Source organism: Gracilinanus agilis, chromosome 1 (genome assembly GCF_016433145.1).
Source record: "Gracilinanus agilis isolate LMUSP501 chromosome 1, AgileGrace, whole genome shotgun sequence".
Classification (NCBI taxonomy): Eukaryota; Metazoa; Chordata; class Mammalia; order Didelphimorphia; family Didelphidae; genus Gracilinanus; species Gracilinanus agilis.
Window position 1 is genome coordinate 206050543 of NC_058130.1, and position 24802 is coordinate 206075344.

Genomic DNA, 24802 nt, shown 5'->3' on the forward strand with positions numbered 1-24802 from the left:
CCTTTCCTGCCTCCCTCCAAAATGCAGGACAGGAGGTGTTTCTAGGTGTCCCTCCTGAAGTTACTTACTGTTTTATGTGAATTTTGTATAGGCAACAAAGCCCCTGGGGGCAGCTTTCTGTTCCTGTTCTGTATATAGTACATACATGTGACAGTACCAAACTGGATAGTCTGCCAGACGATCTTCCACGTCCCTAAACTTTAGAACTGTGTTACTGTACAGCCGGTCCCCGAGAGCTTAAGGCCTAAGAAAAGGAAGAAAAGACTTGGCCAGAGTGGTTTATACACGCTTGGTTTTTTTTTTCATCTTGGCATTTTTGACTGCCAGCCAAAGATTTAGGCAGTAGTAAGTATGCTACCTACTAAAGGAAAGTACCAGCCTCCGGGAGAGCGACAGTCCTGTGTTACAGTTTGGCTGGAAGCTTTCTATTAAATTGATCGTGTTATATCTCTTCTTAATTCAACAAACTGCAGAATTTATTAAACATATTCAATGTTAGACATTATGCCACGCCTCCTACTGCCCATTTGCTCCAAAGGAAAAATAAGCGTGTGAGTAAAGATTAACTTGGCCAATTTATGGTAAGGGTTCCCAACAGATTTCTTCCTACATCTCTGGTAACAAGCTGGATGCTTAAGCTGCTTTGTGCCAAACCAGATGAGCCCTTGAACATACTGGGTTTAGTATCAGAAACCCTCCCTGTGCATTTTTCTTGTTGGGCTGTCCTTTAGGTGTTACCCTAAGTGCCTTCTTGAGACAGTGGGTAGTGCCAAATTCAGCCTGACCCCAAACAAACATCCCCCTTTTAGGAATCCATTCATACTTTTTTGAGGACTGAGAGGCCAGGGTTCTGCTTCTCTAGAACTTTTTAGCCAAAAGTCAAGTGGCTTAGAGGACCAAAGTGAGCCAATTTGGCTTGTGAATAAAAGAATGTAAAGGAGAACCATGGAGAATGGCTCTTTGGGCAAGAGAGACAAACTAATCCAGGGTTTCCAAAAGCTTCTCAGTGCCAGGCTGCACCCTGAGGATTGTTATTCTACTGTGGGCTAACAAAGAGGCCTTTAGCTTGACAGGCAGATCAACCTATAATTACAGCAAATGCAGAAACCTCTATTACCTCTTTTCCTTTATTCAGAGATGCTTCATCGACACACTAAGCCCTCCAAAAGGGATTATCTTTTTGTTTATTGAAATCATATGTGTCAGTATTGTAAATAGGAATGACGGTGGTGTGGAGGGTGTGTGTGTAGATGAGAAATCCTGTTTTTGATTGTCGCCACCAGCAAAAAACTTATTTCTTCATTCTTGTTAATATTGTACATCTCTCTGTATTTATGACAAGTAACAATACTAAATGGTGCAAATTTGTCTAAGAATTTAATGTTTAAACATTTAAGTGGAAAAAATGGACATAATAAAATACCTACTATTTAATATGCTTAGAAAGTAATTGCAAAGAAATCAGATTTTTACTCGGAGAACAAAAAGTAAACTTGTGCCAGAACCAAGAGACAACATCAGGCTTCTCTACACTGGCACCAGCTGGAATAGACTTAGCTTACACAACCCTGAGTACACGGTTCCTGTTGTCTTGCTATGTGTTTCCCTAGACAAGTAAGCAAATCCTACCTCCAACCCCAGTGTGAGTTATGGCGCCATTCTGATCACCAGGCCTAGGACGGAGACCACAAAACTGGGGTCTCTTATAATAGCACAACTCACGAGTGTAGTCACAATAGGAAAAGACATATAAGTAAAATACTTAAAAGGATTTCAAAAGTAAAATAAAGCCAGATGAATTGGAATGGCTCAAGAGGGAAGAGCCATAATATGTACCTCCTCACAATCACATTTCTGTCCTATGTCTTCCAGTTGGATTTACCTCATCATTAATGCTCAGGAGCTTCACTTAATACAAGCCTAACCCATGGAAGCACTCTAAATTCGAGTCCCCCAGCATGTGCTGGATCACGTCAGCACCTCACCCCGAGAGGAGGCCAGCCTCTTTCTCAACTAGCCGGCTGACCATCCTCAGGGCCAGAGGCAAGGATGTGTTAGTGTCAAGATGATACCGTGGGTTAGACACTTCTACAGATGGTGTCAGGACAAACTGAGCCACACTTGGCATTTTCAATAAGTTCATCAACTCGGTGGCCCTGGTCAGGATAGTCTCTGTGTCCTCCTCACTATATGTAGAGGTCATGGCAGGACTCTGAGCAAAAGATCTCATCTTGGACAGGAATAAGGAAACCCTAAGAAAAACACATAGAAATGACATAGTATTAGAATTGAAAAGGGCTTCAGAAGTCAACAAAGTACAAGTACCTTCTCATTTCACAGGAGAAAATTCAAGCCAAGAAAGACTGTGCCTGAAATCACACAGTGAATTAGTGAGGGGGTCTGGGTTGGACCCCTGCTCTCCTTATTTCTAAGCCTGTGTTCTGGTGTCCAATCAGGAGGAGAAACACCTATGGCAACACCAACTTACAAAAGCATAGATTTTACTTTGAGAAACAGAGCCCAAACTAAGTTACTCATTCGACTAGAGGTCATTGAGACAGAGGGCACATATCAAAGACAATTTTAGTAAAGGAACAGTTAACTTGCAGCAAAATAACTACAAACCATTTCCCACAAAACCTTTTTCTTTTTCCCACTTCCCAATAATATACCTAGGAATCAGATCTTGGCTCCGAGAGGCTAGTTTGGTCAGAGTGGTCATAAGAACTGTGATTACTCGTGGGCAGCATTTGGGAAGTGTGGCAGAGGGACGAAACTGGGTAATTTCAAACAGCAAGGCTTCCAGGGTTTCAAAGAATTTGTTGATCAGTTCCACAGTGCACCGCCTATCATAGAGCACAGACAGGTATTCTCCAACTGCCCAGACCTTTAAACAAATGCAGAAAGCGATTAGGAGGAACCTTGATTCACCCATCCGGATGGGCTATATATATTTTCTCAAAACAAAACACCACCCAATGCTGTCTGGCAAATAAGTGACACGGCAGATGGGTAGGCTGCAGCTAAGCATGTTCCTTACCACATGGGTGAATATGCTCTCTTTGCTGTGGATATTGCGGATGGTTCCTGTGAACTCCAGTAGTTCCTTAGACAGTTCAACCACAAGAGAAGGGTGTAGCTTACACAGGACCAGAAGCTGGGAACTCATTACTCTGCCAGGAAAGAGGTGGTCAAATAATCAATTGACATTTATTGTGATTTAACATTATGCTCCATAAAATAGGCTCGAGGCAAGGAACATTTGCCATGGAGCAGTATGTAATTTTATATAATGTAATATAACCACCTGTGATTTTTTTTTCCCCCTACTATCTTCTGTAGTGCCTCACTCCAAGACTAAAGCAAATATGCCTAGTTTCATATAATGAATTAAAAAAAAAATAGGGAAGGCAATACTCAATTTCAAAGCAAGTTCTATGGCTGTGGATCCCCACCCCCAGTTTAATCCTTGAATATGTGTAGATGCGAAGATAGGACAAACAAGGGAACTGTCCAGATTTGTAGCTTTGGGAAAGGCAAGATGGGAATGAGGGAGACCACTCAAAATTCTGGGAAGACTGTGATTCAGAATCCAGAGCCTCATTACAAACTAGATCATTAAGACCTTAGGTGGCACAATGGGTAGAAAGCCAGGCCTTGAGTTGGGACAACCCAGGTTCAAATATGGCCCCAGACATTTCCTGGCTGTGTAACCTTAGGCAAGTCACTTAACCCCAATTGCCTCATGCCATGCTGCTTTTCTATCTTCTTATTCATAGAATATATGGTTAAAAAAAAAAAAAGACCTCTGGGGTATTTTGCACATTTATTCTCTAATAGCCTGTTAACAGGCTGGGTCTGTCTTGGAAAGTTTTTAAATCTTCACTTTAGTCATCCCAGGTGCATATTAACACAAAGAACTGACACAACCTTTTCTCCTGGGCACCAATCTACAGCTGAAATGAAAACATTGAGTTGTTTCCATAGCAACAAGAGAATAGTATTTACTTATCCAGTAATGGTAATATGTGATGACATCCATCTTGGCTTTCTATATCAAACCATTAAGGACATGAACTGCAGTTTATGAAAAATTAACAGATTTGCCTTTCTACTGCAGTGTCCTGATAACAGACAACATGAAGACAAAGGCAAGGAGATAAGAATGAGCATTGGTATATATGAAAAGGACACTAAGACCAACTAAGAGAAATTGGGTTTTGCTAGAGAGTAATAAGATTTAAAATTAGAGAAGGTTCTAACTGCCAATATCAGGAAGGGAGCCAAGGTGGCAGCTTAGTAGCAACAAAAGCTGGAACTGCTCAGAGAATCCTCCCAAACCAAGCTTAAAATAATGCCTCAAAGTGACTGACGTCATAGAACCATCAAGGAGATGGATCGGATTGAAGGGACTCTCCGGCAGAAAACAACTAAATGCCAATATAAATGTTTGATCTTTAAGGCAACAAGAAATTATTGTGGTTTCTTGCAAAGGAGAAATAACAATGAAAATACTCTTCATTAAGGTTTAATCCAGAATGGGTTTTAAGTTTAGAAAGAGAAACTGGAGAGGCTATTGCCTAGGTGTGAAGGAAAAAAATCTTTTAGTTGTTGGTTGTTGGAATGAAAACAAGGAAGAGCAAACCCAAGAAACACTTGTTCAGGAACAAAAAACAGGCTATGAAGATGTAACTGAAGGGATTAGAAGTCTGACACTTGGAAGTTTACTTGCCTAGGAAACTGAGCTAAAGGTAGTACCATTCATAGGAATGGGGAAGTCGGTAATGGCTATCTGAGGAATTTGAGATGACAACACAAGTGGAATAAGAAGCGGTTTGGAGTGAACTCTGGAAGCACTCAGCTCTGTAAGTGTGAAGAGGTCAAGGACAGAATCCTGGAAAAGGTAATTAGGAATCTGGAAAGTTAGGTAAGGAGACAAAAGGAACAGCGGAAGAGACCTACCTATGCACAGCAGCTTTAAACTGTGGAACATCAAAGAGCAAACCACTTCTTTCCAATAGTAGCACTGCCAGCTGGTTTATCAATGTTCCATCTGCAAACTGAAGTGCAATATTGCCACAATGAACACCTGCAATCAACTACTAAACATGAGACAAAATGTACATGTGACAGAGTCCCTGTCCTTTAGTAACATACTTAAAGGAATGTTTGCTTAACAGTATTGGGGGGAAACATGCTAAGTGCAAAGAAAGGCAGTTCCTGGCCCCCAAAGACAATAAAACAAGTATGCAGGCAACTATAAGATATACCAGAACATAAATGCTCAAGAGAGGCCCAAAGTGCTGTGGACAAAGAGAAAAGAGATCCCTTCCCGTTGGGGTAATTAGGGAATTCCATGAATGAAATGGCATTTCAATTAAAACCTTAAAAATGGTAACCGATCTATTTGGCTCACGAAGAGATTTCATGTTAGGACACTGTAAGGTATGTGAGCAGGTAGCCTGAAATTATAACAGGAAGAACCATGAATGCCAGGATGAGAACTCTAGGTAGGTAAGAAGAAGCCATTGAAAGTTTTTAAGAAGGGAAATTCTATAACTGCCAAAGAATAGAAGAGAAAAACAATATCTGGGAGGAGAGGCTTACCTCAGTCACCACTGTAAAGAAAAGCTGTATTAAAATGGGGACAGTCTCTGCACACTGTATGACTCGGGCACAGCCAGCCATGGGCTTCAGCAGTTCATGGAGTGGAGCCAACCTATGAGCAATAATCACTATCAGATCTGCAATAATCAGTGAGTCATAATTAAATTTAGTCACATTCCAAGCCAGTGTGCCCCACAGACTTGCACTTACATAGCTTTTAAAAAATGTATACTCACAAGAATTCTAAAGGTACTAATGGTATCATTTATGGAATATCTAGGTAATCTCAAGGCAAAGAAGAAAGAAATCGAACAAGTTAATTCTGCTGCATCTATAGGTTTAGTGGTCAGTAGAGAAAACTTAGATTAATGGTTTAGAATATTTTTTAGACTACCTTGATTGGTTTTTTTTTCCTCATTAGCATAGAAAATAGTCTAGCCAAAAAGGCAAAAAGGGAAATACAGACCCAGACATTTCAGTCACCATTCACTAGAGATACCTCCCCTTCTGAGGCCCCACAAATACCTCTCTCCTCAACTTTTGGTCCTGCAGCCTTGATTAAGATTTTCTTCTGCACATATTTTCCTAAAGCTCATGTGTCCCAGCATCTCTGAGACAACAACTGAGAAAGCCCTACCGCTGTTGCCATCCTTGAGAACTTTCTCACCACTGCAAATGAACCAGGGAGCCAGCCTTACCCCTCTATGAAGCCCTTGGCTTTTGGGCGCAGCAAATACTGAAAGAGAGCCTGATGGTGAGGATCTCGAAAACCATCCAAACAGCTGGTGGGCTTTACGCTGGGATCCCAGAGAGGCTTCTCGGCTGTAGGAAATGATGACCTAATCACCAAAACACCCAAATCCCAGAAAAAACAAGACAGACTGAGGTCATGAACTCTTCTTCACATGTCGGGATTTTGGGAAGTCATTACTAGAACCATCCTAATAGAATCTCCTGTGGAGACTGCTCTAAGGCTGGTGGATCATATTCATTCTCACTGCAACTCCCTGCTCTTTATCTACTCTGGCCCTGGCACCATTCAGGGTCTTTCCTAAAACCCAGAAATTGCTAGTATCTTCTTCCTCCCTACCTTACATATTACTTTGCAATTAATTACTCTGTTTTGTATTTGCCTATCTGAGAGCAGAAATTGTTTTTTTATCTGTATCCTTAGCATAATGTCTAACATTGAATATGTTTAATAAATACTGCAGTTTGTTGAATTAAGAAGAGATATAACACGATCAATTTAATAGAAAGCTTCCAGCCAAACTGTAACATTTCCTTTATTCCATATTTGCTGCCTTCTCAAGACATACTTTTAATCCTCTATTTCACTTAAGTGGCCAGGATGCTCCCTGAGGGAGCAAGAATTTCACTTGTTTCAGGTAAGATAATCCATGAAAACCTAGCAGAAAAAGGCCAATTTCACTGAAAGCAATCCAAAGCCCAAGTTTTGTAAGGCATGCTTCAATGCAGCAGCATTAGCAAGAGACAGGATGTTTCCAGAAACAAGGAGGTAGATATCTGGACTCACCTAAGATATAGGTCTAGAGCAGCAGTCAAACATGGCAAGTCAAGAAGGACATGGAGCATCTCAATGGCTGTGCTGGCATCAATGAAAACAGGAAGGATATCCACAAATTCTGAGATCAAGGATGCACTATTCCATGCCAAGAACTAGTGGGAAAAAAACAAGACTGGTCAAGTGTTTAAGCATGTGATGGACATTCCCAGTTGGAGCCAAAGATTCAAAACAAAATCATTAGGATTTACACATATGTTGTAGCTTGGCATACCATTGATTGAAATGATTTTAGGTAAGTCACAACTATTCCAACAATATCTAAATACTGAACCTCTATCTTCAATAAAACTGACACTAAGGTAAAAGTTTTTCATTGAAAATACACATAAAATGTTTGAATAAAAATACAACACTAACAAGTCATATTTAAAATATACTAGAGGTTTTCTATCCAAATTATGTTATAAATCATTCTCTAAAATGAGTCCTCTCTTAATTTATATGTGTAATCTAGATTTACCCAAAAGGTAAGAATTATTTAAAGTAGGGCCTGATCCCACAGGTTTATAGATATACATTCAGAATTCTTGACAAGTTCAAAAACATACCCATTATACATGACACCTATAAAAGCGAATGAATAACAGTGCACTTACACACTTGGTTTTAGCCCAAAAAGGTTCCTGTTCTTTGCAGGTCCTGCTTCAACAAAGTGGGAACTAGTACACATCAGCATACCTTGAAGAGGTTTGGGAAGCTTGATTTGAAGATGCTGAGGTTTCCACTGAAAAAGTGAATGTTGTCCCTGCAGAACTGGATGAACTCAAAGGCCAGCAATGAGTTATAGAATAACTCTGAAGGGATGTTGGTAAACAAATGCTGATAAACTGCTTCTGAATCAACTGCTGCTGCTTCACCTAGAGAATGTATCAGGCAAAATGGTGAATTGGGAGCCAGTGATTTTGAGCAAGTCACCCTCTCAGGTCTGCTTATTAGCTGTTACTCTTTAACAAGTAAGTCATTTTACTTTTCTGGAGCTCAATTTGTGCGTCTATATTAAGGTGGAGTGGTTGGACTTGGGTACTGTTCTAAGATTCCTTTCAGTTCTAACATTTTATTTATAGTTCTATGTGGACTCAGTAGGGATGATTATGATGAGTTAGTCAGTTAAAGAACATCTATATCTTGATTCCTTAACTTTTAGAAGTTTGGCCAGTTTCAAATCGTAGGTGTACATACATGAAAGGGTCAGAAAAAGCAGTGCTTGGGGCAGCTAGGAGGAACAGTGACTACAGCACTAGGCTTGGAGTCAGGAAGACCCAAGGTTCAAATCTGGTCTCAGATACTTTCTAGCTGGGTGACCCTAGGCAAGTCATTCAACCCTTTTTGCCTAGCCCTTGCCCTTCTGTCTTAAGAGCTATTACTAAGACAGAAAGTATGGGTTTTAAAAAAAGCAAAAGCAATGCTACTGTAATATTTCTGAAATTTAAAAAGGTCAATATACCATGCAAAGATAACTTTTCTTTCTAAATTTAATAAATAGGTAGGGTCTTTTTTTTTTTTAAGGAAACTGAAGTATCTGAAAATTCTGGAAATCATTATTCATTCTGGCAAAATAGGCATTTTCAAATCCAATTGTGCTTCAAAAGGAGATATAATTATAACCATGACTAAAACCATATATACAGATATATATGGATATATGTTACACACAACAGGTGAGAACTGAATGTGTTATATTGTCCCCTGTCCTTCATAGTAAAGGGGCTTCTGACCTGGTAGTCAATAGGACATTCATTTTGGCTCATTCTCTAGGCCTCAGTTTCCTCAGCTGTTAAATGAAGAAATTAGACTGGACAATTGTCCCTTCTAGCTCTAACTCTATAATTGTATAGGTAGAACATGCCTCAGTCAGAAGGCAGCCTCAGAGACCCAAAGATGACTTAGTCCAGCCAATTTGGCCTTCTTACTATTTCTAAATCCTGTTTCCACACCTTTAGAGTGGTCATTTCCTATGCCTGAAATGGAGTGGACTAAATGTGTTTTCACTTGTAGTTCCTGAAGTTTGTCTTTCAAAACTCATCTCACGCATGATCCCCCTCCTATACAAGGCTTTTCCTGGCTTGCCCCCCTCTCCACCCACTTCACCATCTTTTCTCAGAATCACCATCTACCTATTTTGCATCTGCTTATGTAGTTATTTATTCTCTCCCCAAATAGAATACAGAAAAGCTATGGGTTAGTCATCCTGAGCAAAGATTATATAAAATAAGGTCAAAAGCAAAACATTTCCTCACTGTGATTCAAGAAGAACTGAGCGACTGGCAACAGGGCTTGAACATAAGCCAAGTCTCCACAAAGCCGGCCATGTAAAGTCTTTAGGCAAGACAGAGTCCGGTACATGAAGGAGGAATCCTGCCTACAGAGTAGATCCAATATAATCACAGCTTCAACCAGACACTGCATAAAAAACAGAATACCCTCATCAGAGCAAGATGAATGTGACTTTAGTATCCCCTCACCAATCCTGCCCACCTATTTTATAAGGGTACTTACAGCCTTTTGCAATTCACAGTCTGGTTTCTTCAGGGCTCCTGGTTGAAAAAAAACAAACAAATTAAGCTCATTTACTTCCTCCAAATCACTCATGGAGAATAAGCAAGCAATAATCGTTCAATGAAAAAAGGATCTCCATTCTCAATATTACTAAATGATTAAAATATAAGAATTCATCTCATGTTTTTTAAACCTTCTAAATATACAGCCTCTGATAGAAGCTAAAAGTTGAAAGGCACATAGTAAAGATAGGATATTATGGAGTCTGAGAACAATGACAATTCTTGCATCACATTTCACATAGGGGGTTTCCTAGAAAGAAGGGGGGGGAGTAGGCCCCAAGGGAAGATAGGAAACAAAACTCATTAATCAACAATTAAGAGAACTCTCTTTACTCCTTGGAATTTTTAATTTCTTTTCTTTAAAAATAAAAAGAAAATGAAATTCATGCAAGCACACTGTCATCGGTAAGTCAAGTAGAGGTCTTCCCCATCCCTGTCATTTCTAAATGAATATCTCTTTGGAGATATGTGTATATCCGTGCTTTGCAAACTTCTGAAATGCTAAGCATCTTAAGAACACTGGTTATGTTGATTTTCAGTACAGTGTTCTTTATGGATCCCAGGGATAACACATCACTAGAGCTACACAAGGTGATTTAAGATGTCTTCTGACCAGCTTTAATGACATAATCATAACTAAAATAATTTGTTTCCCCTAATACCTGACTTATAGAGCATTATCAGATTTAAAACCCAATCCAAGATTATGAGCCCTAGAAAGCTTCCCTTGGTCAAAACTATAAGTTCCAAAGAGATCATAAACTTTTACGTTTCATTAGAGAAGGCCTGTCTGAAAATATGAAAACCAGAGAAAACACAACTCACTCCGATTACTCTGCTCAATGAGTCTCTGGCAGTATTCAAAGGCATTTTCTCGCAGGCGTTCCTTTGGGGGAAGTAAGCGACTGGAGGTGGAAGTAGCAGAGACCATAGACATAATAGAACCCTCCAGCTCTGATTTATCATCTGCTGGGGAAAAAAGAACATAGATTTCACAGTACTAGTAATCAACTCTACTCACATCCTCAGTCAAGGAAATACAATCTACCAATTTAAAGAGACAACACATTGAAACTAATGAGGCAAAAAGAAAAATGTCAAAGATCTAACAAGTTTCCAAGAAAATTCAGTGACTAACAATCACTAAATACAAAAAGAAGCCACCTTTGTGTGTCTCTTCCTCTAACTATTAGGTTTCTGACATTTTTTCATAAAACTTTGGCTGAATGATACACTAGGGTTCAAGCTTTCTCCCGATCATGGATGGATTTAAAGACTGGTTTATATATTTTAAACAAATCATATGCTACACAGCATAAAGTATAAAGCATCTTCAACCAGTGTCACTCATTAACCTGACTAAGAACACTCATCAAGACCAGTTTTACAGATTCCTATCCCTTCCAGCCCTCAAGCATATACTACTGTTTTACTAATTGTGGGTATCTTTCTGAAAAGGCTACCAAATGCTAACTGTGTGGGAAGTCATCAATAAGGCAAATTTTATTTCCTTTAGAGTTTGATATCGATGCTATCACCCTTATCCTCAAGGACTCCAAAAGCCCATACCTGAATCTGGACTCTCTGTTCCATCATTCCCGCTATATAGTAACCATTTACGCAGCATAGAGAAGGCCTGCATGTTTAACCACTGATCTTCAGTGTAGTGCTGGCCCACTGAAAGTACAGTGAAGAAGTCTGTGGCAACTGCACCATCCACCTCAGTGATGGGGCCAGGCTGTAGGATACAAGGAAAAGAGAAAGGAAGTGGCAAAATCTCTCCAAGTGGCACCAAAGGATGGCCAGTTAGTCAATGAGAGAAAAAGAAGAATTCAAGATAAGAAAAAGTCAAGTAGCATCTGACAGATTACATGCTAACAGATATAAAAACATCTAAAAAGGCATAGTCCTAGAGCAGCATGAAAGCAAGAACGGGAATAACAGAATCCTCAGTTGTGCAAGGAACAAATTCTGTGCCCTTATTTTCATTGTTAATGCAAACTCATTCCCTACATTTTTGTCATTCATCTTCTAGGCATGGATAAGAAAGACGATATTTACAAACTGTCTTCTAAATAGAATAGTCATAACTGTCATCAGCCTATAGGGTCCAGAACCAAAAAGAAAACATGTTGTTGGTGGGGATTTAAAATACAATCCAGCTATAACTGGTATTTATATCTCTAGATTACTAAGGCTCAGTGACAATACATCATCTCTAGATCACTGGCAAGATAAAATGATAGATCAATATAATCCCTATCAGTTTAAAAAGCTAAAAATTTGAACTTAATACAACAAGGTTATCCTAGGCAGCCTGGGCTCAGGGACTCATAAAGGGAAATAAGAGAGGTTTCCATGGTTATTCAATGATCAGACATCTAGACTCTGAAAACACCATTACTTACCTGTCTTGCCCGGGGATTGGAGAAGAAGCCCCCAGACACCTGTGCAACTCCTTGTTGGATACTTGCATAACGAAGCCAGTCAATAAGCCTCTTGTTAAGGAGATTTATCTGGTCTACCAGGGTTTGGGCAGAGGGAGGAAAAGTAGAGGAAATCTATCAGTGATATAATAATTTTACATTAAAAAGGGATTTCTGAGATAAACCAGAATGTTAAAAACTATTCTCAAAAGGAAAACAACTATTTCAAACTGGTGATCAAATTACAATCAACCTTTTCTGAGTTTTCACATCCTTCCCTTAAAATGGCACAAGCCAAAAGACTGTTAAAGAAAGTCTTAATAATTCACCAATTTATATTCTTTGGTGCTCTATATGATTTATTTGATAACCTAGTTTTTTCTAAAAGGGTTCAGATCCACAGCAGCTTTCCTCTATTATTCTATGAAAACCAGCAACAAAAAATTATTAAAGGAAAAGCGTCAACATAGAGAGCACCATTTTTACCTTCCTTGAAGACTTTTGGTGAGAGGGTAATGACCTTTGACAAGACAGGCAGGAGGTATCTTAAACTCTGTCCCTCAGGCTGTCGACTTTCAAGGATTTTTGTAACACGAAGCCCCACATCTCTGACCTCATCCCTTTTATTGCCCTTCAAATCAAAACACAAATTAAAAGATGTACTTCCTAGTCTACATGGCTTCATATATCTTCTGATCTTCCTGTCCTTTTAGGAAACTGCCTAAATCATTATGGTAAACATATATATCCCTCAAGATCTTCTCTGCAAGATAACTGCAACATCATAAAACAACAGGCCACAGGGAGAAAAGGACCAGCAATTAACAGACATGAAAAACAGAAGGCCAAAAGGGATCACTTGTCATAGAATAGTAGTCCAGGCTGCACAGGGTCACACACAGCTCACTGTCCCAGCTCTATCAATGGAGTCAATCTCACTATTTGTTAAGAAAGCTACCCCAAAGAAAAGGCTGCAGTAGGAAAAGAAATACAATAGCAATTAGGTGCTATTTTGCATTTGACGGCAATTGTAATTCTAGGTGGAAAGTAGTCACCTGTGGTAGCTCTGGTGTCTCAATGGCATGAAATAGGATTCTATCTGTTAGGCACCAAGAGTACAGTTAGCAGAAGAAATGTAATGGTTTAATGGAGTAATTCCACAGAATAGCCTGAGGATAAGGTATAGTAAATGCTATACATCTGGGGCCAAATAACTCTTAAGATAGGATTTAAGATGCTATCCATTTTAGGTGCAGTTGGAAATGAAAGCCAAAGTTGGAATCATACTGAATTTAGATAAAGTATAACTTTTAGCTGCATGAGAAGATAAACATCAAATGCTTCAAAAGTTAACACCAGAAGGCTCAAATAACTTTCCCCTATACCAATGCTGCAGTCTTCTTGCACCAAAGCTCAAACTACAACAACAAAAATCAGTGAAGAGACATTTCGGAGAAACCACTTTGGAGACCTATGTCATTATCTATATGCCCTGCCCATAAATGCTTTTAATTTTTGAAAATACCTTAGATTCAAAGATTTAATGAGGCTACATTAAAGAACAAAACAATATAAAAGCCCATTGCTTTCAAGAGAAACTAAAAAGAAGGAAAAAATTGGTGAAGAATGAAATCTAGCTTCCCTCCCAACATATATAATATACTCTACATGTACAGCCTTCTTATTCATTTCTTTAACTATCAAACTTTAAAAAATTCTAAGTAGACTGGATAAAGTTTTTAAAAAAGAATTGCTCATCCTGAAGGAAGATAAACTGCCTGCCTTTCTGCCGGCTAGTTTTAGCCTTGGTAACATGAAAAGAGCTTGCTGAGTTGTAAAAGAAGAACCTGGATGAAAGCATAATAAACCTAAACTAACGGAGCCTAAATGCAAAGTTAAACTAAGGTCCTGGAGTTAAAAAACAAAGTTAATCAGAGTATCATTGTTTTGAGGGTTTTTTGGTTTAATTACAGAAATGCACTATTTTTAAAAACAAAATGGTTTTAAAACTTGGAAAAGCAAATAACAAAACAATCATTGAAGTCCTCTATTTACGCACACAGTTGTAGATAACCACAATTCAAATCTAGATATGAGTTATAAAAACAAGTCTTAAGTATCATTCTAACTGTATAATCTCCCCCAATGCTTCAGGGCCAGTTTGCCAAGTGATTTAGAACACACTTAAGAAGAAGCACGTACAGAAGAAGAATGACTAGTGCACATGGCTCAAAAGAGAATTTAGTAGTACCGAGTCCCAAATGGAACCTTAAATCTCTTTCACATTGGGGAGAGATTATACCTCCTTTTTTCCAGATTAGAGTTCATTTTGGTCTTTCTTGGCAAGTGTTAACCTCTGGCGCCACCTGCTGTAACAATAGTTTTTCTCCTTCTAAGTAGGTATTTGAATCACATCAAAAAGTCACTTAAGGGCCCTTCCCCCTCCCCCCCTTTTCTAAAACCATATATGTTTCTAGCTTTTTCTGTGCAGTGTAAGTAGCAATGCACGTTAAAGGGGTCAGACCACTATTTCTGGAGGCAAAGTCATCTGTATGGCTCACTGAAGCTAAGAGTTGATCTTTTATGGGAAAAGGTGCTAGAGGAAAAGATTAAGATACCACTTTTGAAGTATTTTAAATGACTCCATAAAATGAAAGTTTAAATATTTTCTTAGAAGTATTAAGAAAGTGGGGACAGCTGGGTAGCACAGGGGTTCTAGGTTCAAATCTGGCCTCAGACACTTCCTAGCTATATGATCCTGGATAAGTCACTTAACCCCCAATGCCCCACTATTAATTAGTGCTAACATTAAGCAATTTCTGGTTTGGAAAAATCTACAGAAGTAGCCTTGCTAATTTATGGGAGTTGTCTAGTTCTAAGATTCACAGTGTTGTCACAGTCAGTATACCACCATTTATAGGTGCTTCATACCTTCCTTCGGGGATCCTCCAAAAGCTACACAGACAATATTACCTTATTAACTCTCAATCCAGCAAACAAGTACTGATTTCATAGCAGTGGGAAGGGCAAGAGATTTCATAACTAATGGCACAGGCAGAGATGAAAACCTAACTTCCCATCCTGTGCTCTAAAATAAAATGGAACAAAATATATGAAGGAAAAGGGACTGGACACAGAAAGAAAGGCAGCAATAGAAGTTCAAGTTACCTGAGCCAAAAGGACTGATGACATCAGGCTTAACAGCTTTGTGTTTTGGATGTGGTCATAAAACAATGTCAAGTCTTCGAAAGGTGATATTTCTCTTAGGATGGCAGCACAGAGAACCTGAACCTGCTCAGGGGATTTGGGAACTATTGCTGATAGCAATAGTTCCACAAATTTCTTTTCAAGTCTGTAAAAACATAACCAGTCAAAGTGAAGCTTAAATAAAATGTACTTTGTATTTCAGAGAACTCAAATACCAACCTACATCACAAACTGAGTCCCTGGTTATGATCCTTTGGACATTATTTTTACATGACTTTCACATACTAAAGATTCTTGATCACTCAATATACTACATTAGTATATTATACTAGTATATACTATATTAGTATATAGGTCACTTTTTAGGAGAAGTAATTCACTAAAAACAAAAGCCTGCCTGGAAACTCAAATGTCCCTCAAAACGTAAAATGGGGATTTAATAGCACCTACTTTTTAGAATTGTTCTGAAGCTCAAATGAGACAGTTGTAAAAAGCATGTAGCATAGAGCCTTGCACAGAGTAGGTACTATATAAATGTATATTCCCTGACTTTTCCCTTGTACCAAGAAAAAGTTTGACCTCGATGTTTAGTCACTTTTGTTTCTGCTCCACTACAAAAAGACTCTAGCCATTTAGTGTGAAACTACCATGTTATAAGGAATCTTGACAAATATTGTAGGGATTTGAGTTAACCATAAGTTTACTATGAGCTAACTGTGTGGTTTCTAAAAAAGCTGATATAATCTTAGACTATATCACTAAAAGTATAGTATTTTGGTGATAAAAAATATGTCCACATCATAGGAAATAACTTCTGTTGTAAGTATATGCTTATCAGATGGCATCTAGGTTTTATATATATATGTATATATATGGTTCAATCCTGGGTACCACTTAATTAAGAAGGGCACTGCCCCCTAAAATGTATTCTAAGGGCATGCATGATGACAAAAGTTCTAGAAAGCATCACGTGAAAAGATATTTGAAATAACGTGGATTTAGAATGGAAAAGAGAAGACTATGGAGAAATATAACAGCCATCTTCAAATACTAGAAGAAATGACTTATCCAGGGTTGTTCTAGCAGACTTAGAGGAAAAAGAAAGAAAAATGATTTATTTAAGGGTTGTATAACTTGACAGCAGTGAGATCAGTTGATGCTCTATACATTATCTGGTGAAATAGGAAGAATAATCTTCTTTCACTCACTTCCTATATTTTGTGGCTGAGACAATGAGGAAAAGTCTTTGCAAACAGTCAGTGGTCTCATTTCCTAAGTCTTCCTTCTGAAGCAATCCCGTTATACGCACACAGAATTTCTTCAGTTCCTCATCCTGAATCTCCCTAGAAAGAAAGATGGTAATAGGTTAAGAATTCAATCAAGTAATACAAAAATGTGGACCTGAATAGCTATAATACATCAACTTTCTAATAAAACACAAAATAAAATATATCTACAATGAAACCATTGTTTCCATGATGACTAATTGACTTGAACTGTCTTTTCTAAATGGCCCATTTAACAAATTTCACATTATGTATTTTGGCTAGGGAAACACTATTTAACTTATTAAGGGCTATCTACAGTTATTACAGTTATTAATTTAGACCTCACTAATTTAGAGGACTACATTATGATAATGAATTAAAAAAATAAAATGTCTTCTTCCACACATTTTTTTTTTAGGGTGACACTCAAAACTAAAACAAATTCTAAGACCAGTTGCCTTTTTCTCAAGGGTAGATGATTCTTTTCAAGGATGCAAAGCTTCTTTAAGTTTGCCATCATCTGGACTTATTCATTTAAATTTAAGATAGGGCCATTTTTTGAATTGTGTTTTTTGTAACATTATTTAAAGGAAAACAGAATTTTCAGTTAGCTCTAATTTGATAGTACAGGATTTGGTGATGGCTTACCTAGCCAACTACCTTAGAGTGTTCCCCCACCCACCCACCCCATTTTATAGCTGACAAAACTAAGGCCCGGTGGGACAAAATGATTTTTCCAAGTTAATGCAGGTATTGAATCTGTACTTTTTTTTAAAAAGTTTTTTGAGGTGGTATATGTAATTTGTTTCTAGATTGCATAAGGAAGTTTTGAATTCTAAAAGGAAAGGAAATACAGTAGACCTAGTTTTGAGTAGAAGACAAGAACTGGTAAAGGAAATATAATTTATGAGTCAACCATTATTAAAATAGCTTCAGTTCAATCCTTTGATAGGGCAGGAAAAACAAAAAGTAAAATTATCACTTAATTGTTCAGTTTTAGAAAAAGAAAATTAAGTGGTGGTTTTAATTAGGAAAAAAAGAGAGAACATCAAATTAAACAGTAAATACCTACAGAAAAACCCTTATACTTTCTTTTAATTTTAATTTTTTTGTTATTTCACACTCGACAAATATTAAATATAAGCATTTCCATAGTTACAGGAGTACCGAAAAATTGTACATGAAAACATAAATCTCTTACATTTTTAAAAACAATAAACTCAATACAATATCATAAATCCAGGTATAGGTACCATAAACAAAAAATGAGCAAGTACTTTTTTTAAGAAAGAACAATAAATTTTCATGACTAGTTAAGTAAAACAAATGAGCAAGGTAAAATTACAATAAAGCCACTAGAAATCAAAAGAATAATCAGAACTCACTATCTACAAAATTGAGAACACATAATAATTAGAATATCTTAAAAAACATAAAATACCCCAACTATAAGACGACCAAATAGAGATCTTAAATAGCCTGATCTTGGAAAAGGAAATAGACATATAAATATATAAAATTTACAAGTAGGTATATTTTAAAAAACCTGTACCAAAGAACAAACCTCCTACACTTGACAGATTCAGAGAATTGTATCAAAATTTTAAAGGACAGTATGAGTTTAAAGGACTCAAAATGCACAAATTATTCTCAAATATTATGAAAGAACTACTAGAATCCTTTTATGAAACAAGTATAGTTTTAAACCAGGAATAGATAAAACACAGAAAGAAAATCAGTATCACTAATGAATACTGACTCAAAAATTTTGGACAAAATCCTATTAAACAGATTACAGTACTGTGCCAAGGAAATCATTCATTATGATCAAGTAGGATTTATAGCAGGAATACAAAATGGCTCAAATCTAGGGAAAGAATATAATTACTCATAACCCAAACCAAATGAAAATCTGGAGAGATGCAGAAAAAGCCTATAACAAAGTTCAACACATTTTTATGTTAAAAACTCTAGAAGTTGAAGCATAGAGGGACCTTTTAAAAACATCATTAAAAAAACCATCATCTAAAACCAAAGCAAACATATGTAATAGGATACACTAGAACCCCTTCCAGTAAATACAGAAGAGAAGCAGGGATGTTCACTTTCCCCACTGCTAATTGATGTGGTATTAAAAATATTAGCAATAGCAATAAGACAAGAGAAAGGAATTAAAGGAATAGATAGTAAAGAGGAGATAAAACTATCTCTGCTAATGATATGATGATTTACTTAGAAAACTCTTGGGAATCAGCAAACATACTAATAGAGACCATAACTTCAGCAAAATTGCAGGCTACAAAACAAATCCTCAAAAAATCAACATATATATACATACACACATGTATATATGTATATACATATATACATATATAAAACATATAACAAAGTACAAGAAGCAATAATAGAAAGGAAATCACCTTTCCAAATAATTACAAAATGCATAAAATATCTGGGGATCAACTTCCTAAAGCATGCAAAAGACATATAGATTCAATTACAAAGTACTCCTTAATAATCAAAATAGCTGGAGGGATAGTCAGTGCTCATGGCTAGGCCATGTCAATATAATGAAATTTATACTTTTAATACACTTACCAAATTACCAAGAGGACACTTTACACAGCTTGACAAAATAATAACAAAATTCATTTGGAAAAACAAAAGATCTAAAGTATCAAGTGAAATGATGAAAAAAAGTAAAAAGGAAGAAATAGCACTCCTAGACCTCAAACTATATTATAAAAGTAGCAGTCATCAAAACTATCTAATATTGGTTAAAAATCATAGGTCAAGGGGGCAGCTGGGTAGCTCAGTGGATTGAGAGCCAGGCCTAAAGACGGGAGGTCCTAGGTTCAAATCTGGCCTCAGACACTTGCCAGCCATGTGACCCTGGGCAAGTCACTTGACCCCCATTGCCTACCCTTGCCACTCTTCTGCCTTGGAGCCAATACACAGTATTGACTCCAAGATGGAAGGTAAGGGTTTAAAAAAACAAAACAAAACATAGGTCAATAGAACAGATTAAAGAAAAGACAGAAACAAGAGAACTAAGTAACCCAGTGTTTGATAAAGCAGAAAACATAACTTTTCTAAGGAAAAACTCCCTATTTGATAAAAACTGCTGCAAGAGAAGAGAAGAGAAGAAAAGAGAAAACTCCCTATTTGATAAAAACTGCGAAAAGAAAAGAAAAGAAAAGAAAAGGAAAGAAAAGAAAAGAAAAGAAAAGAAAAGAAAAGAAAAGAAAAGAAAAGAAAAGAAAAGGTAGCTAGGTGGCTGAGTGGATTTAAAACCAGGCCTAGACATGAGAGATCCTGGATTCAAATTTGACCTCAAAGATTTCCTAGCTGTGTGACTCTGGGCAAGTCACTTAATCCTCATTGCCTAACCCTTACAGTTCTTCTGCCAGGGAACCAATACACAATATTGATTCTAAGACAAAAGGAAAGAGTTTAAAAAACAAAAGAAGAGCAGTCTGGCAGAAATCAGGCTTAGTGTTAGAAGTTTGTGGAATCAAAAATGGGTAAAGAACATTCAGTAAAGAGATCTTGTTAGTCTTAATAGGGTCTATTCTCACATTCTAATCAGATATCTGACGAACCACTGAGTTAGAGGTCAAATAGTTTTCTCTATATCCAGAGCTGTTTCTAGTGTTGAAAATGAAGTTTGGGAGCAAACATGCCTCACGTAGCTTAGTTACAGGCCCCTTGAGGTGAATTTATGGGAAGATAGTGACAACAGTTGCACAGAACAAACAAGAATGATTTGGTTGCAATGTGTATCATTGGCAGGAATGATCACATCAATAAAAGATATACTGAAACACTGGAATAACATAAGGAAGTGGCAATTTCCAAATATTATTATTTAGTCAAGTAGGAAAAAAAATCACAGAATTTTGCATGTGATAAAACCTTAGGGATCATCTTTTTCCATTCTTAACATTTTATTAATAAGGAGAAAAAAGCTGATTTATGTCAGACTAAACAACTAATATACCTAAGAACAATGATTATGATCCAGGTCTTCTGACTAAATGCTACTCTTTTCACTACAATACACCTTACAAATGGCAAGTGCTAACTCATCTGTGCCAATATCTCATTTACTTATTTCAGTTCTTAGAGGAAATAAACTGTGAATATGAGTAATCCCTGAAGGAAATGTATCTGGATTTTCAAATTTTCTTGCAAGATATCACACCAAAAAATATTAAGCAGTGATTATTTTGTCACATTTGTCCCAAAGGCTGCCCGAGCCCCATATGATGGGAATACCAGTAGCAGGGGCTCTTCCCCCTTGTTTTATCTTCAGGACTCCCCCCCCACCCCCCCACCCCCCCCATCAAACCTAGGCTACCTAGAACCCATGGTAGAAGAATATGGCTCTTCAAACCTCTTGGATTACTTTGGAGTAACCAACTAATTACAAGTCTTCTACTGAGATAAGACTACTAGGCCTTAATTTCTGCCCAGTCACTGCACCTCAAGTCCTCCAAGCCTTAATATCTGTTCTATTCCTGTGCTCTCCGGTCCCTTAGGCACTGTCATATGATGTAGTAGTATACCCTAAAGATCCCTGAACTTTGCCATCTGTCCCACCATTGCACCATTAGGTCAACTTCAGCCCTGAAGGTCTTTTTAAACATGTCATCTCCTCAAATTAGTGTAAATTCATGAGCCAAAACTGTTTCTTTTTTGTCTCCTCAGCACTTAGTACAGGATTTGGCATATAGTATATGCCAGTCATACAACAGCATAATGAATCAGTTTATTTGTCATAGAGAATGACAATATTTTATTAAATGCCTACTATGTGTACTACACTGTGCTAATGCTAAGCACTGGGGATTGAAATATGAAAGGAGTCCCTGTCCTCGAGGAGCTTACAATCTAATAGGAGAAAAGGTAACACATAAGAAGAAAACTGAAAAGGGGATGGAGTTGAGGGCAGCCTGGGAAGGTAAGTGGATATGGAGAGCATGGCAGGAGCATTAAGACAAGTCCCAAAACAGTGCAGCTAGGTGAGATTCTTTTTCTGTGAATTAGTACAACCATTTTAGAAAGTAATTCAGAATTATGCATATAAAGGAACTAAAATGTCTATATCCTTCAACTCAGAGATTCCATGCTAGGCATATACCCCAAGGAGGCCACAGATAAGAAAAAAGGTTCCATATACACCAAAATATTTATAGCAGTTATGGCAGTTTTCATTATAGCAAAAAACTGGAAACAAAGTCAATGCCCATCAACTGAGAAATGGCTAATAAATTGTTAAACAGTATAAACAGGTATAAATTCACCTTACAGTAAGTGTAGGATAGTATATTTAAGCAAAAAGAATTCAAAGCCTCAGTTACTGCCCAGAAAAGATATTTAGAGTAGACTGCTATCTACGGTCCACTATACAGAAGCCAAAAGTGAATATAAGCCAAAAATCATCATTTTATTCCCCTCCACCATGCCGGGCTTCTCCCACTTCCCTGTGTAATTATACCTGTAATGCTACAATTCTGGTTAAAAAGCATGACAAAGGAGAATCTAATCCAAATAATCATAATAATCAACGGCATGAAGAAGCTATGATAAGAAAACGGCTCTTCAATCCCTAAAGATGAAGGCTGAGAGGATACTACTGAAACTATTAAAAGCTGAGCTTTAGAGGGTATTTTTAAACAATTACAAGAAAGTATCATTTTACATAGTGGCTAGAGCAAAATACTGCCTAGAAACATTTGTCCTTCAATTAAAACTTTATTTATAATAATCATTTTAATAATTATTTATTAACATTAATATTATTTACTAACATTAATAATAATCAGTTTATTATTATTTGTATAATTGAAATCATTATATTGAAAGAGTTGCCAAAATATTAAAAAAAAAAAGTTCATAGCTACTCTCAGTAATACAATGATCCAGGACAATTCTGAAGAGCTTTTTGACAAAGAATGCTATCTACCTAGAAAGAACTGTTGGGATCTGAATGCAGATCAAAGCATACTGTTTTCCCCATTAGTTTATTTAGGGTTTTATTCTGTAGTATTGGTTTTATGTAAGTATTTTCTTACAATAAACAATATGGAAATATTTTGCATGATAATAAATGTATAACTGATCAAACTGTTTACCATCTCCCTGAGAGGGGGGAAAAGGAAGGAGGGAGATAATTTGGATATAATTTTGTAAAACAGTATGTTGAAAATTGTTATCAGTAATTTGGAAAATAAAATATCTTTGAATAAAAAAAGTTCAAAGAACCTCAGATTAAGAAATTTTGGAAGATTAATGAATAAGTGAAAGAAACCTAATAGATAATTAAGGGAAACTAAAGATATTTGGGGTCCAGATGCTTAATTTTTTTAAGTGACTTCATGCCACAAGGTAAAGTTATCTACTCAATAGTGTAACAAGCTAAATAAATCTGTGCTTTCAAAAAAAAAAAGAATATTAATTTTGGTTTCCTTAATGACTTTTTCCAAGACAGCTGAAACGTAGTGGATCAAGAACAGAGGTTAGGCAGACAGAGTTCAACCTGGGGTAAGGTTGATCTGAGTTCACCCCCAATATGATACTAAAAAAGTTACTTATCTTTTCTCCTCCGGTTTTCTCATTTCTAAAATGAGATTAATAATAACATCTGCCTCCCAGGGCTGTTGTGAGAACAAAACAATATAATTTTGTAAAGAAATTTGCAAACTTTAAAGGATTATATAAATGTTAGGAATGACTACACTTGAAATCTGAAAGAACTGAGTTCAAAAGTTCTACGTTTAACATATACTAAGTGTGTCACCAGGAATTGTCATTGAATCTCTGAGTTCCAAGCAAGCAGAGTCCCAAGACCAGAAGTTACTGATAAATTACATATCTGCATTGAGGGAAGGTATAAATATACCTAAGTCATGTGCTCCCCACACTGATATCAAAGGTGGAGGAAAAACACTTTGTTTTTACACACTTTAACTTGTTATAACAAACTATTCTCTAATACTTCAAGGCTCTTTTACACTTTTCAGAAAAAAAATGAAAACTAAAAATTCACACCACCAAAAATGAAGTGATTGAGTTTGGTTTTATGTAAATTGGGTTTAAGATTACGGAGATTTCTAGCTAGTATGGCCTGGCAAACACTCGTAGATGCAAAAAGAAAGCCTTGTAGAGTGGCTAAACCACTAGCTGTGGCGTCAGGGGTCCTGGGTTCAAATACTTTAACACACTGTCTTTCTTACTCTAGGCAAGTCTCTGGACTACAGTTTCTTCTTCTGTAAAAACGAGGGGAAAGGCTAAGATTTGCCAAGCTTTGCCTCACATGCTCAGTAACCTTTTCGTCCACTTAGTCCTATGCTAGAATTAAGATTGTGACTGACCCTAGATTGATTTAATGTGTTTCCTGGAAAATACTTAAAGATTTCAGCGTTTAGGGTTTGTTTTATTTAAGAGCACTACTATGACAGCAGCAGAGATGCGAAGTGGTCAAGAGACTACTCCTCTATCCTCACCATACTCCCCCACTCCCGGGTCACCGAGGAGAGGATAGGGAGTGCCTATCCCTAGCGGGGCTTCCCGCGAAGCCTCCAGCGCAGGGGGAGGTCCCGAGGCAGAAACCCCGCAGGCCCCAATCTCCCTCCTACCGAGGGGTGACCCCCAGTCCCGCACCTCGCTTGGCGGAGGAAGCTCTCCGTTCCCGCAGTGAACATCCTGTTGCCGGTGAAAAAAATCCACCTCCCCGCCCAGACACCAAGCGGAAGACCCTAAGTCCCACGGATCGTTTCTGCCGGAAGAAGAAAATCTCGTGAGAACCATTCCCGCGCAAGAGGGAATGAAGGAGGGGCCCCTCAGTTTTAGGGGCGGGGAGAAACTGGCTCCTGATTATCACGTGGCGCGCAAAGGCGCATGTGCACCCTGAGCCGACGCAAATGTGCAACTGACTTCCACTAAGTACTAGAGGCCGTAGGCTGCTTCCGGGAGATTGACCTGGACCTCATTGCTCCTTGAGTCGCATCACTTCGCCGGTGTAGTTGTTATCTGCGCCGAGCCCTTAGGAAAAAACAGCATTCAGACTGCCAGGGGATGCTGGGAGAATTTCATCCTCCTGGCCCCTTGGTTTCCCTCCCAGAGGATACTCAGGCCTGGCCTTGG

At 37.7% G+C, this 24802-nt stretch overlaps 1 protein-coding gene across 1 annotated transcript; it reads right to left on the minus strand.

The window, feature by feature from the left end:
* Window positions 1-805: 805 nt before the first annotated feature.
* AP5Z1 (adaptor related protein complex 5 subunit zeta 1) lies at window positions 806-24396 on the minus strand. The gene is made up of 17 exons (XM_044657416.1): window positions 24320-24396; window positions 16595-16729; window positions 15348-15531; window positions 12666-12810; window positions 12162-12274; window positions 11323-11491; window positions 10579-10719; window positions 9692-9729; window positions 9433-9595; window positions 7874-8052; window positions 7145-7287; window positions 6306-6446; window positions 5608-5719; window positions 4963-5060; window positions 3041-3173; window positions 2673-2887; window positions 806-2252 (listed from the first exon to the last, which is right to left on the minus strand). The coding sequence occupies exons 1-17, from the start codon at window positions 24358-24360 to the stop codon at window positions 1982-1984; spliced, it is 2421 nt and encodes an 806-aa protein (XP_044513351.1). The 5' UTR covers window positions 24361-24396; the 3' UTR covers window positions 806-1981.
* Between the last annotated feature and the right edge of the window lie 406 nt (window positions 24397-24802).

Excerpts from the sequence above, each read along its gene's own strand:
- AP5Z1 (XM_044657416.1), bottom strand. The coding sequence starts at position 24,360 with ATGTTCACTGCGGGAACGGAGAGCTTCCTCCGCCAAGCGAG. Across the intron at positions 9,596-9,691 it reads ACTGTGAATTGCAAAAGGCT|TGTCTGGTTGAAGCTGTGAT; the intron begins GTAAGTACCCTT and ends TTTTTTATGCAG. Across the intron at positions 2,253-2,672 it reads AGCCAAGATCTGATTCCTAG|GGTTTCCTTATTCCTGTCCA; the intron begins GTATATTATTGG and ends TGTTTTTCTTAG.